This window comes from Lepidochelys kempii, chromosome 2 (assembly GCF_965140265.1).
Source record: "Lepidochelys kempii isolate rLepKem1 chromosome 2, rLepKem1.hap2, whole genome shotgun sequence".
Taxonomy (NCBI): domain Eukaryota; kingdom Metazoa; phylum Chordata; order Testudines; family Cheloniidae; genus Lepidochelys; species Lepidochelys kempii.
In genome coordinates, this window is record NC_133257.1 from 254,504,056 (window position 1) to 254,518,720 (window position 14,665).

The 14,665-nt window shown below is 38.8% G+C and overlaps 1 protein-coding gene across 19 annotated transcripts in view; it reads left to right on the forward strand.

Annotated features, from left to right (window-relative positions):
- KMT2C (lysine methyltransferase 2C) overlaps positions 1 to 14,665 on the forward strand; it is a 335,375-nt gene that overhangs the window by 202,536 nt on the left and 118,174 nt on the right. For 17 of the 19 annotated variants that reach the window (XM_073334588.1, XM_073334594.1, XM_073334591.1 and 14 more), the window contains 2 exons: positions 1,422 to 1,535; positions 8,992 to 9,734. In XM_073334588.1, coding sequence (XP_073190689.1) covers positions 1,422 to 1,535; positions 8,992 to 9,734 — 857 coding nt within the window. The remainder of the gene's footprint in view (positions 1 to 1,421; positions 1,536 to 8,991; positions 9,735 to 14,665) is intronic. The other 2 variants (XM_073334599.1, XM_073334600.1) reach the window with 2 other exon arrangements.

Consider the following 14,665-nt stretch of genomic DNA (forward strand, 5'->3'; position numbering starts at 1 on the left):
ACCTGGATTTGTGCTGGAAATGGCCCAACTTGATGATCACTTTAGATAAGCTATTACCAGCAGGACAGTGGGGTGGGAGGAGGTATTGTTTCATGATCTCTGTGTGTATATAATGTCTGCTGCAGTTTCCACGGTATGCATCCGATGAAGTGAGCTGTAGCTCACGAAAGCTCATGCTCAAATAAATTGGTTAGTCTCTAAGGTGCCACAAGTACTCCTTTTCTTTTTGCGAATACAGACTAACACGGCTGTTACTCTGAACCTGAGTTAATATGCTTTCTCCATGCAACTTCCTGCAGCTGAAATGGGATCCTTGTATATGAAAGAAGGCCTATGCCTCAAGTAGAAAATTTAGCCTCCACTGGCTAAGTTTGCTGTGTCAGGAAAGTAGGTTGAAAGGGCAATGTTCTGAACATTGATAGACTCTAGAGCCTCTTCACTATGTCATAAGTCTACAGTGTTCATGTATTATTTATTTGTATAAATATTTTCAGCCATAATTCTTCAAGTTATTTATAGGATTTGGGACCTTATGGCTTGATTCTCATTTACGCCATAGCTCTTTTATATGGCTCTTGCAGTGTAAAGGGATTTTAAAGTGAGTGTAAATTATGTTTACAAAATTACACTTGCACTCATTTTACAGCCCCTTTTCACTGTCAGAATGGTGTAGCACTAATGAGAATTAGGCCCTTAGGGTTTGTCTATATTTGAAAGTTAATTGGGATTAAAGTAGGCTGTGAATTTAAAGTGCAATATAGATTCCTGAATACTTCCACATGTGGACACTCTTGTTCTGGAATAAGAGTGCCTTATACCTGTTAAAATTAATCCATTTAGGCCTGGTCTGCACTTAAAATTTAAACTGTTACAGCTATGTCGGTCATAGTTGTGAAAAACCACACCCCCATCAACATAGCTATGCTGACAAAAACCATAATATTGACATAACTATGCCAACGGAGAGGGCTTCTGTCAATGTAGCTTACATCATTCAGAGAGGTGGTGTTCCTATGTCTGAAGAAAAACTCCTTCTGTTGGTGAATGCTGTGTCTGCATTCGGGGACTATGCTGGCATAGGCTCTGAGTGTAGATGTAGCATTAGGGTAGATTAAGTTAAACAGGGCCAAGACACTCTTATTCCAGAATAAGTATCCATACATGGAGTTTTCAATACATTGAGTTATTCCATACATGGAGATATAGCTATTCCTGAATAACTCCATGTTTAGACAAGCTCTTTAGGAAATGCTGTATATTCTACCTAACCTTCTAGTTGTCCTGATTTGCCTTATCTCAGATCACATAATTAAATACCATGTTGTTAAACAAAAAGGTCAAGCAATGACAGCAACCACAGATGCCAAAGTAATACAATAAATGCTACGTCAAAATTGATAAATGCTTTGCTTTTCCTTAAGCTTGTACAAATGAAATGGAAATTGGAGGTGATGCAGAAGACGTGGCATTTCAGGAAAAAAGAGTTACTGATGATGGTTCTGGTCAAGAATCAACAGTTGGATGTGCTGCAAATGGTAAGAATGAGAGGTTCACAGCCAGACAAAATATATCACAAAGTGCTCATGGAGTTACATAAACACTAACAGGAAGATTCCCTGCCTTTTGAAGAGTCAAATGAATTGTATAGATTCCATCACCAGAACTCTTCAGTGGCTGTACTAACTATGTTTTGTTATTTGGAAGATTATTTTCATTAAGACAAGGATAAAATTATAAACTGTGTCTGCAGAACATTTATATGCGGAAAAAAATGTTAAATGTTTACTGGGAGTGGATATTCCCTGACATAGAAGCTAACCAAACTGGGCATGTTTATATATTTGTGGAGTATAGAGAAAAATATTATATTATTTGTTGCCATATAATTTCAATTGCAAAACTTTCTGTATGAGTCTGCAAAGGATTGGGGCCTGTCATATAGCCCCTCTTCTAGTTGGACCCAGGCTTGTTCTTGTTGAGCCCAGTGCCCTTCTCCAGGGAATTCTGCCTGGAACCTTCTCACAGAGTCTGAGGAACGTAATTTCCAGCAGGGACAGCTGCTGCTGTTTCTTTTCTTTCAAGTCTCCTCAACAAAATAAGATCAAAACCTCCCCAGGTCTGTCCCTCATCCCCATAAGTTCTTCAACCCAAAAGTTCCTGGCTCTTGCCTCAAAGCCTTTGTGATAATAGGACTTCCCACCGTCTCCCTTCTGTCCGTTTTGTTTCTGAGAGCAGTTCCTCACAGATGTAGCTTCAGCCTCTGGCAGGTATCATAGTTCTCCCTTTCTATTTCCTGGTCCTCCTTTTATGGAGAACAGCCTGCTAAGCTACACAGGTCTTCTCCCAGGTGCATCAGGTGGGCCTAATTAGTCAGCTGCTGGCCTCTGACCCCAGAGGAATGATATCCCTTATGCTTTCACATGGTCTCATGTGTTAGCAAATAGCACACAACAGGATGAGTGGCTGAATTTTCCCTTGTGTGTTTTGGGCCACATACCCAAGAGGTGAGTGCTTCCAGCATGCTTGCTACGTGGATTTAATCATACAACCATATATGACCTACTGTAATAATTTTATCTTTTTTCCAAATGCAAGTGGATTTTTAAAATAGATGTTCTACCCTCATAAAAAGAAGCTCATGGCAAAAATACAAGCCATTTTTTTCCCCCTGCTTTAAATTCAGTTCCCTTGATTTTCCTTATTGTAGTCACCTTTCCATTTTGTCTGACTGTGGATGGACCACCCTTCAAAAATTGCCATTGACACTGCTTACTGGAATCTACCCACTCTGTTTAAAGCACTTTGAGAAGTAACATACGCATTTATTTATTTGGCTTTGGGGTCAGCGGAACGAAGGGTGCTGTTGATTAACATGAGACCCTTCTTCCTGTTGGCTGAATGTGCAACTCCTTCAGAACTTCCTGCCCTTGTCAGCTAGAAGACTGAGAACTTGAGTATCTCATATGGAAATGTAGAACACTAACAAATGAGCCACCAAGTCCAAAGTCCTATAGCTTTGTACACTTTTTCCTAAGTTCAAGAGGCAACTCATCTTTTATCTGACATCTGTTTACTGCCTGGAAGAGTGAACCACAAAAGACCTTATCGTGTTTGTTTTCAAAACAGGGCAGCAGGAGAAATTCTTACGAAAACATTTTTTATTCTGAATACAATATGTAGTTTCTCCAGAATAAGATGTTTTCCACATATTTGCTGCTCTTTGAATAATGGTGTAGGTTGCTGCACACAACTTGAGAACTGACAGAAATTTGGGTTTTGAGAAATTACAGTGTGTGCCCGAAAAGGACATGTCTACACTAAGGGGACTACGCTGGCATTGCCACAGTGCCGTAGCTATGCCAGCGTAACCCCATAGTGCAGCATACACCAACAAAAGGGGTTTTTCCATTGGTGTAGGAACACCACCTACCTGAGTGATAGTAGCTAGAGTGGCAAGCATTCACTGTCAACTTTGCTTCATCTACACTGGGGGTCAGGTAGCATAGCTACATCCCTCATGGGTTTGGATTTGTCACACTGCAGAGTGACATAGCTACGTCAGCTTAACTTTTAACTGTAAACCAGGTCAAGGATTAAGTATCAAGTTCATACCCTTAAGTTTGTACAATAGCTATGCACCTGTTGGTGGTTCCATTTTTGTGTATTTTTTGTAGCACTTTAGAGCATCTGACACCTTTAGTGTCTTATAATAAGGCTGTAACTGTTGGTTAGTGGATGGAGTTATTTGTTTGTTTCCTAAGACATAGGAAAGAAAAGTCATTTAAGGCATTACAAAGCTTTAGCCAAAACATAGGTTGGCTTCTAATCAGGAAGACTGTTGTCTTCAATATTAGGTGTTTGATCATCCATTAATTCAGAAATATTCAAAGCCTAAACCATCAGGCTCTCTGTATGTGACATTTTGTTCCAGCACTCTTGGGTAGACTAGCTGAATTTTCTTCACTGAGTAATGTAATCAATGAACTTGTCAAATTATTTATTTGAAAAATCATTGAATCAGAGAAGTGTAGGACTGGAAGGGACCTCAGTATGTCATCTAGTCCAGTCCTCTGCACTCAAGGCACGACTAAGTAATAACTAGACCACTCCTGAAAGGTGTTGGTCTAACCTGTTCTTAAAATCCTTCCGTGAAGGAGATTCCACAACCTCCCTAGACAATTTGTTCCAGTGCTTAACCACCCTGACAGTTAGGAAGCTTTCCCTAATGTTCCCACTTAACCTTCCTTGCTGCAATTTAAGACCACTGCTACTTGTCCTAAACTCAGAGGTTAATGAGAAATTTTTTTCACCCTTCTCCTTGCAACAACCTTTTATGTACTTGAAAACTATTATCATGTACCCCTCAGTCTTCTCTTCTCCAGACTAAACAACCAATTTTTTTCAATCTTACCTCATAGGTAAGGCTACAATTTAGTCACAGGTATTTTTAGTAAAAGTCATGGACGGGTCACAGGCAATAACCAAAAAGTCACATCCAGTGACCTGTCTATGACTTTTACTAAAAATACCCCTAACTAAACCTTAGGTGCTGACGGAGGGGGTGTGCTCAAGCGGATGCTGCTGGGGGTGGGGTGCAGCTGGGGGCCCTGCTGTCACTGCTGCTTCTGGGGGTGGGCAGCCCAGGGCCCCACTGCTGCTCCGGGGTGGGGAGGGGAGGCAGCCCGGGGCCCTGCTGATGCCACCACTGCACCGCCAGACAGAGGCGGTCTGGGGTCCTGCCACTGCTCCTCCAGGTGAGGGCGACCTGGGGTGCCACTGTTGCTCCCGGACCGCTGCTCCGAGGTAGTGCCTGGGGCCAGTTGCCTGGGACCGTCGGAGCAGCAGCCAGTGCAGCTGGCCCCAGGGCCGCCCCAGCTGCTTAGGCGGTCCTGGGATCAGCTGCAGAATTCATGGAGGTCATGGAATCTGTGACTTCCCTGACCTCTGTGAAAGACTCGCAGCCTTTCTCATAGGTCATGTTTTCTAGGCCTTTAGTCATATTTGTTGCTCTCCTCTGGACTTTCTTCAGTTTATCCACATCTTTCTTGAAATGTGGCATCCAGAACTGGACACAATACTCAAGTTGAGGCCTGATCAGCATGGAGTAGAGTGGAAGAATTACTTCTTGTGTCTTGCTTACAGTACTCCTGCTAATACATCGCAGAATGATGTTTGCTTTTTTTGCAACATGTTATACTGTTGACTCACATTTAGCTTGTGACCCCCAGATCCTTTCCACAGTACTCCTTCGTAGGCAGACATGTCCCATTTTGTGTGTGTGCAATTGGTTGTTCCTTCCTCAGTGGAGTACTTTTCATTTGTCCTTATTGAATTTCCTTCTATTTACTTCAGACCATTTCTCCGGTTTGTCCAGATCATTTTGAATTTTAATCCTATCCTCCAAAGAACTTGCAAACCCGCCCAGCTTTGTATCATCTGCAACTTTGTACTTGTACTCTCCATGCCATAAATAATTTATGAAGACATTGAACAGAATTGGACTCAGGACCGATCCCTGTGGGACCCTACTCGATATGGCCTTCTAGCTGAACTGTGAACCACTGATAACTACTCTCTGGGAACAGTTTTCCAAACAGCTATGCATGCATCTTAGAGTAGCTCCATCTAGGTTTTATCTTCTATTTGTTTATGAAGAGGTCATAAGGGACAGTATCAAAAGCTTTATTAAAGTCAAGATATACCACATCCACCACTTCCCCCATCCACAAGGCTTGTTACCCTGTCAAAGAAAGCTATTAGTTTGGTTTGACATGATTTGTTTTTCACAAATCTATGTTAACTGTTACTTACTACCTTATTATCTTCTAGGTGTTTGAAAATTAATTGCTTGAATATTTGCGCCATTGTCTTTCCAGGAACTGAAGTTAAACTGACTGGTCTCTAATTCCCTGGGTGGTCCTTATTCCCCTTTTTATAGATTGGAATTATATATGGTCTCTTCCAGTCTTCTGGAATCTCTCCTGTCTTCCATGAGTTTTTGAAGATAATCGCTAAAGGCTCAGGTATCTTCTCAGTCAGCTCCTTGAGTATTCTAGGATGTATTTCATCAGGCCCCGCTGACTTGAGGACACCTAACTTGTAATATTTAACTTGTTCTTCCCATATTTTAGTCTCAGCTAAATGATAGATTCAAAGGAGCTAAGAGACTATTGGTTGGCTTTTAAACCAGTGGGACCTGAAGTTGTATCCAAGATCCTGAAACAAATAGCAAAATATATAGCTGATGGTTTGAATTCACTGGTAAGGTCACAGGAAGCACAAGAGGAATGCACAAAGTATTTTCAAAGCGTAAATATATTGAACTGTTTGGATAAATAACAGTTAGGTAACCTATTAAAATATACAATACAGGAAATATTTAGATGACAATTGTAGGAAGACTCATAGATTTGTGGGGAAGGAAGATATTTGTGGTGGTTTGTTTTTAAAGAAAAGCCAGACCAAAAATATGTTTGTTCTATCATTAAATAAAATTGTAATTGTTGTGGATAAAGTGAATTGACTGAACTATTTTTGTTATTGGTCTAAATGACCTAATGTAAAAGTTTGGAAGATTTTTGGTAATATGAACACAAAACTGTTTAATTAACCAGAAGTGGAGAGAAACAGTCAGAGCATAATCAAAACCAGTTGATGTGTCAAGTGAGCTTCTTTTGGTCTTAGTGCTATTTAATAGCTTCACAGGTTACCTGGAAGATTAAATAATCAAATTTGATGGTGATACCAATTTAAGAAGGATTGCAAACATAATAGAAGATCAAGTGAAACTGCAATAGGACCTTGAGAATTTAGAAAATTGGGCAAATTCCATTGGGATTATATTCAATTTATATGGAGATAATACCAATGATGCCACATGGGAGAAAGCTAGTTTGAGGCAAGGAATCCCACTGGTGGCAATACATTACAAACATGAGCATTTAATGTGATACTACTGCAAAAACAAGAAAATTATGTTGTTTTGGCTGACTTTATAAAAGAAAAAGTTTTAATTCTTCAGCAATTTATGGCTCAGGCTCACACATTCCTTGACAAGAAAAGTTTTCTTCTTGCCACCTTTGCATTCCATAACTTGAAATCACACTTTCATCCTGATCCTAAGTGACAAGCTCTGGGGAGCTTTGTTAGTTGTATACGGTTGGGAGCGTTTTTGTACAGCTGGGCAGTTTACACTATCTGAGATTGTTTAATTTGTGGATACTTTGTTTTTTAAGATTTTTATGGAGAACATTGTGTGGTTATGAATCTGTCAAAAGTGTTTTTCAGAGGGAAAACTGTACTTTCTAAGGAATTACCCACTGGAAAAATTTAGTTGTGGTCAGTTTTTTGAAAATATATACTATTCTGATTTATTATCTGAGTGATTTGTGCTGCACTGGGTCTTTGTTTAAATTCTGAAGCTTCGTATTAAATCCATGTTGTTAATCCACTTACTGAATATTGAAATCTAAAAAGCTTATGGCAGTGAATATTGTGATTTTTGAACATACTTTTCACTTTACATAGCTCAAAGCTAACACATTACTTTAACTACATTATAAACTGTTTCTGCCGTTCCCTTGTGTTCGTTAGGAAGATGGACCTTCTGTACTACTTCTGTACATGTTTAGATTTAAGCACCACAGCCACACTGAAGCAAAAAAAGATTTTATATACGTAAAAGATTTTATATAGAGTGTAAATACCCTATTAAACAGCCCTATTTTCTGGCTTTAACTTTTCCATCATTGCCCATTACTGGATCATTTGTATGTGTATAAGCAAACGCTTTTTATTTTTCTAGGTTGTATTTTGAGTTTTATGGATTAGATACATAAAACATTTGGTATGGTTTGATGTCATGAAATATATTAAACATTTTACTGTAATCCTGACAGCATTTATGATGTCAGAAACACTATCTGGCAGCATGGTGACATGTTCTGGGCGAATAATGGCATCCCAGCTAAGGGGAAAGGATTTAGAATGGCCTCCCCTTCGGTGTGCAGGAGCCAGTGGGTTTCTGCTGCACCACTTAGACCAGCCAATCACCTAGAATACTCCCCCTTCCCAGCTACTTCCTCCCAAATCCAGGAGGGAAGATGAGCTCCCATGAGGAGGGGTAGGGGAAGATGGAGGTAGACCCCTAAAGAAGCTACACAGCCCTGTTTTCCCAGTTTATTGGGGGCTTAGAAAGGATAATATTTGGCTGTTGTATGGTGTTAACTTTTTTATATCACTTCTCTTTTTCCCTTAACATAGTTGATTGGTAGTAATAGCAATTTAATGTATTTATTCATATTTATAATGTGTCCATCACTATAGCATTTAGTTATAATACATAGATTTAAATATACATCTGCAGCCTTTCAGGAGAAATAGTCCACTTCCCATCATCTCACATACTAATATTTATTATTTTAAAGTATCTTGTCTGTGGGATTAGATAGTTTGATCCAGGAGCACATTGCTGCTGCACCTGTTCCTCCAGAATCTCAAGACTTGGTCAAACTTGATCTCTGGGTGGGAGCAAGTTTCACAGTGAAAAATCTTCCACAACGGCTAGTCTACACTAGAAAGGATTTGGGAGCATAGCTCATAACAGCAAATGAGGTTTTTTTGTCAGTATAGTTTATGCCAGGTCATGAAATGAAATAAGCTGCACCAGCAAAAGGACTCTGTTTGCCAGTATAACTGTATCTACCCAAGGCTTTTGCTTGGCATACTTATGTCTGTTGATGTGTGATTTTTTTTTTTCACACCCGTAACAGACGTAGCCATGTGGTTAAAACTATGTCATCCAGGCCTAAGAACAACCTATTTGCTTGCGCCGTCATATTTAAACCTAGATTCCATCTGCAGTATTGTTCCTCTAGAAGATAAATGTATGTTTTAATGATGAAATATCGCCCACTTTTCATTTTTAAAATATAAACCTTTTTTTACTATTGATGCTTTCGTATGAATCTCTAACTATATGCTCTCGCTTAGTTACAGACATATCACAGGATGAAAAGACTGTTGAACTGGAAGCAGGAGTTTCTGATCAATTTGATACAACTAAAATGGAAACCTCTCCTAAAAGGACACCAGCATCTGATGACAGTCAAATGAAGCACATGATAGAAGTGACAGAAAGCATTCAAGCTGTAATACAGCCAGAGTCAAACAAACAAGCAGAAGACCAACAACTGTCACAAGATGCTGAGGTATCAGAAGTATCCACAGAGGAATCTCGGCCTCCCCTTTCAGCACCTGAGGCCACAACTACACCACCAGAGACTTTAGGGTCTGTGAATAAAGAGGAGACTTCTTTCAAGATAGAAGAACAATTGGAGACAGCAAGAGTGCAAGAAGATGTAGAAAAGAAAGAAACCCATGAAAGCTCTGAAACACCAACTTTTCTGTTGAAAGTGGAAACCACTCCTGCAAATGAAAGTTGTACAAACAACAGTTCACTATTAGGAGACAAACCTATAAAGTCACCAACTGAGACATATTCTTCATTTTCATCATCAGTTGATATAAACAAGAGAAGTGTGTGTTCCTCACCAGTAGTTTCATTAGACTTGCATTCTGCACATGACATGCTGCACAGTCAGACTCCACCACGGAGTTCCTCTGCTGGAAATGTTCTCCCAACAACTTATATATCTGTCACTCCAAAAATTGGCATGGGAAAGCCAGCTATCACCAAACGAAAGTTTTCTCCTGGGAGACCCAGATCAAGACAGGTGAGCATATTGTTTTAGTATTGAAGCTGGTAGACAAATCATTGTTAACTTTCAATATACTGTGTTTTTGAAAGAAGTATCAAATTTGGGTTTATGAAAAACAGTTTGATCTATCCTGGAAAATATACATTGTGTTTATCCAGCAGTATAAATTGGGCATACAGTTTATTGTTAACAATCCATTATTTTAAACACATTTGCTTTGAAAAACTCTGGGTAACTACAGGTTGAATAATTGAAGATAAGACGTGGTGAAGTTCTCTAATGGGAAATTTCTTACTTTTGGATTATCCTTTGAGCACTAGAGCAAACTGGAAATCTTATATGATCCTCAAATGCAATATTCAAGGTACATCCCAGAAGTGATATTATCCATAATGTCATAGTTTTTGTTGTGTAAGCTTATTTCTCACTGTTTCATATCAATCTGCGTATATTTCCATCTTGATTCGTATATTGTATTTGTAGGCAGGATGTGGTAAAACTTTTTCACCTACCTTTATAGATGAACCTGCAGCAACCTCGCTGTCCTTGTGCTGGGAGATTTTCCCCGGGCAGAAATTTGTGATTATGGCAAATGATCTGATTTTGTTACGTTGACAGATATCTATTAGGAACTATCTGGTACAAGTCATTGCAATTGTGATTTGGGTTAGATTTGATCATAGTCCTCAAGAGTAAGTAGCTTACTGCATCATCTATAATACACACTAAAGATATAGTTTGAAAACAAATTGTTTACACATCTTTCTCATTTATTTTGCTATTGCAAATTCTTCACAAGAAATATTGTACTGTGACTAGTAAAATTAGTACTTCATTAGTCAAGATCACAAAATTTCATTTTATGCTTCTGATCATCATAGGCTCATAATTTTGTTTTTTGTAAAGGAAAGACTTGTAAAATCTATATGATGCTTTCCATATTACTGATTTAGGCAAGGTCTACACTACATACATACTTTGGTATAACTACATTGCTCAGGAGTTTGAAAAATTCATACACCCCTAAGTGATGTAGTTATACTGACCGTAACCCTCCATGTAGACAGTGCTATCTCGGCAGGAGAGCTTCTCCTTTCGTCTTAAAGCGTCTTCACCAGGAGTGCGACGGTGTGTTGCAGCTGTGTCGGCGCAGCAGCGCCCATGCAAGTTTGTAGTGTAGAAATGTCCTTATTTAAGACTATTCACAAGCTCAAAGCAAAGCCTGATATTTTTTAAGAGGTGATAAACAGTGTTCTCCAAGGATTAAGAATCCAAGACTAATTTAATCCTCTACAGTAAATGCAGCAAATTGCATACAAGATCATTCAATCAGCTGGGGTTTGGTGCATTTCTCAGTGGCTTTCACTGTATGTAAACATAATGAATTTGGCTGGAAATATGCAGTAAATCAGAAATTTGCAGCTAATCTACTAGAAGAAACTGTACTTGCCCCTGCTCTAATATCTCCTTATGATATTTAAATGAACATTCACATATTTTAGAATGATATGACATTGTTTCTATACTTAAATGTCTTGAAAATAAAATGCATTTTCCTGTTAAAGTTTACTTAGTTTGTAATACAGATTTTTTTCTAGTGTAGTTTAAAATGACCTTAAAATGCTTTTTTGTGTGTGTGATAGGGAGAGAGCATGTCAAAGGGTGGTAACATCTTTATTTTGGACATCAGCAAACTAAATGTTACTTATGCTACTGCCCCCATGACTTGTGAGAACTCAGCCACAGTTCTGGTGGTAATGTTTGTTAGTTAACAGCTGCTGGAGAGCCTGTAAGAGGGGAGCACAAAGGACAGATTTGGATAAATGGCCATATTTTAATGTGTGAAATGGCTTTCTGTGAATTCTACTAAAATCACATTAACAGTTTCTTATTTCTTTCCAGCTTTAATTCAGTAATAATATACATCAGTGGTGAAGGAAAATAATTGAACATTTAAAAAAAAAAGTCAACAAAAAGCACTGAGTTATGTTGTACATACTGCACACTTCCTCTACTATTGACATGAACATCTTGATATATACAGTGCGTGTAATATAGCCAAGTTACAATTGCTGTGGGAACCATAACATTGAATTTTATGGCTAGAGCAAACAAAATACCAGTCATAATGTTGTCATAACATAATTTTAGCATTTAATTTCCATGTTAATTTTAAAAAGAAAAAAGAGTCACCAGTTCATTTCTTTGAAATATGCATCTTGAGGCACTTCATGATTTCGGGATGTATTAATACTCTGAGGAGTGGTCATAATGGATCAAATATTCAAATAAACGCATTTAGTTAATGTTTTAATGTCTAAATAGTACAAGTATGGTTATTTGAGTGTGCAGAAACATGGATTTGTCTGGATAATCATTTCCAGTGGTTAAATGGCTCCCATTTACATTGTTAAGAAAAATACAATACACTGGTCACATAGCACACAACTCATTCAGAGTTTGTTTATTTCTCAATTTTTTACTTTGCCCAAGTTGGAGAAAAAATAATTTTCCACATGAGGACTAAAGGCTGATCTAAGATTTATTGAAGTCAGTGAAAGACTCCCTTTGACTTCAGTGGACTTTGAATCATGCCATTAATATGCTAAGTTGGAACTTGGATCATTCCAGTAGCAATTTCATTGTAAGAAAAGCATCTGCAAAGGTTTTGGTCCAAATCCTAAACTCCTCAGTTGTTACTCATTTGTTTTTCAGTCCTAACTCTGTCAAACTTCCATTGAAGTTGGTGGAAATTTGCCTGAGGAAGGACTGAACAAAAAGTAAGAAAGAATCTAAGGATATTTGATTAAAGTATAAATTTAAAGTAAACCTGGCTTTTCTCTCATTTATTATACTAGTTTTTGTTACAACTGGATCATCTTATGTTTTGTGCTCTTAGCTGATCGTTTCTTAATTTTGTTCCTATTATCTTGTTACAGATTTGACTTGAGTGTGTTAATTAAGAGACCTAGATATCTATAGAGGATACTTATCTTTTGAGAAAAGGAATTTGCTTTTCTGTAATTGATGTTTTCTAAAGATTGTTTCACCATTGGAATCGCACTTCTACTTCTCAGAGATTAGAGATTCTGCGTTTATTCTTTTATACTCTTCTATTATTGTAGGTCATTATATACTGAGGCATGTACTATATGTACATATATGTATGCAAATCCTGGAGACAATGCAGTAATTCTTTCCAATGAGGGTTCTCAGTTTTACAGTATTAACTTCCTAGTCTGTTCCTTTGCTAAGGGACTGAGATCTTTTGAATGTGGGTCTGTAGAGGATACTAGCTTTAGAAAAGTCCAGTTACTGGTAAACAATTTCCCTTTAGAGTAATGTATAAGCAATCAGAAAAATCCCAGCTGGGTAAGTCATGTGTTAAACTTTGTACTGATTGGTAGCATCCAGAATTGCATTGATACAATTTGCCTTGAGTCAATGTTGTTTTAAAAATCTTGTACTTGTGGCAAATCAGCAATTGTGGATGAGAATAATTAACCTCCTGTGAAGATATTTCATTAGTACCTGAGAACACACACAGTATTTTTATCCTCTGGTGTTTTATTATACTCAATTTTAAAAAATTGGATATTAAATATAGAGATCTAGTTTTTTCTTTCAAACTGGGGTGAATATCTGAGATATTCTGAATTGAGATTCCACCTTACCTAGGGAGGTGGTGGAATCTCCATCCTTAGAGGTTTTTAAGGCCCGGCTTGACAAAGCCCTGGCTGGAATGATTTAGTGGGTGTTGGTCCTGCTTTGAGCAGGGGATTGGACTAGATGACCTCCTGAGGTCTCTTCCAACCCTAATATTCTATGATTCTATGAATATAAATATCTACTTTTCTAATTTTTAGTAGATTAGACATTCACACTATCTTCTTTCTCTGCCATCAAGTACTCAGTTTGTTTTTGGAAGTTGATTCACACATTACAGAATCACAGGAGCAACTCCATAGTTAAAATAGTCACTAGTTTTTCTGTTTCATAATCCTCTTTTGGATACAATTCCTTTCCTTCAGAGAAACAAAAGTATTCTGTATATAATTTCACAAATTGTGTTCTGCCAAAGGAGAATTATTGTGGTGAAGTTTGAGACTAATTGTACAAGGAGTTCATTGGAAATTAATTTGAAAAATTATAGATATTTCACTTCTGCGTGCTAATGTCCACAGACATGTTACAATGAACACGTAAACCTGTTTGCAGTGTGGGAGCAGAAGCAGACCTGTCAGTCACTGGCAGCAGGAGAATGCCCTGCTCTTTGAAGCTCCTGCCAGTTTTTTCTGCCTCCCTGGTGGCTCAGCCAAGTCTCCCTGCTGCAGAACTTTTCTGAGGGAAATTCAAGACCTTGTATCAAATGGCTCACTAACAATTTGGCTTAATAATGTGTCCATCTAATCCCCAGTCGTGTCCATGGGGCTGCATTTGCCTTGTGAGGAGCTGTCCCCTCAGCTCTACATCCCCTCTGAAGCATTTGCAATGTCTGGTGTTCCCTGCAGGCTTCTGGGAGAGAGCTGGACTGAGAAAGGCAGAGGCAAGTGGAAGGGTCTGTGCCTCCTGCTTCACCCCTTAGTGAGTGTTTCTTTGGGGAATTCGACTAGCTCTGTAGGGTGAGTGCAGTTTCCCTCATAACGCAGTCTGATTGGAGGCTCTTCCCCTCTCCTCTGAGCAAGAAAGGAACGAGGCAGGATTGGAGATATTGGCTCTGCTGGGCAAGATGCAGCCCAGGCTGGTGGAAATTGCCTTGCATCCTTCCCACAGCAGGAAAGGGGGCAGAAAGGATTGCAAAAAAACTGGCTCTGGGGCAAGCAGCCCCAGCTCCATAACGGTAGTGAAGCCAGAAGGAAGATCAACCCTGAGTCTCTATAGCCCACACCAGCAGCCATGCTTCTGCGTGCAGAGCTCAGCTACATCCCGCAGATGGAGAGCATGGG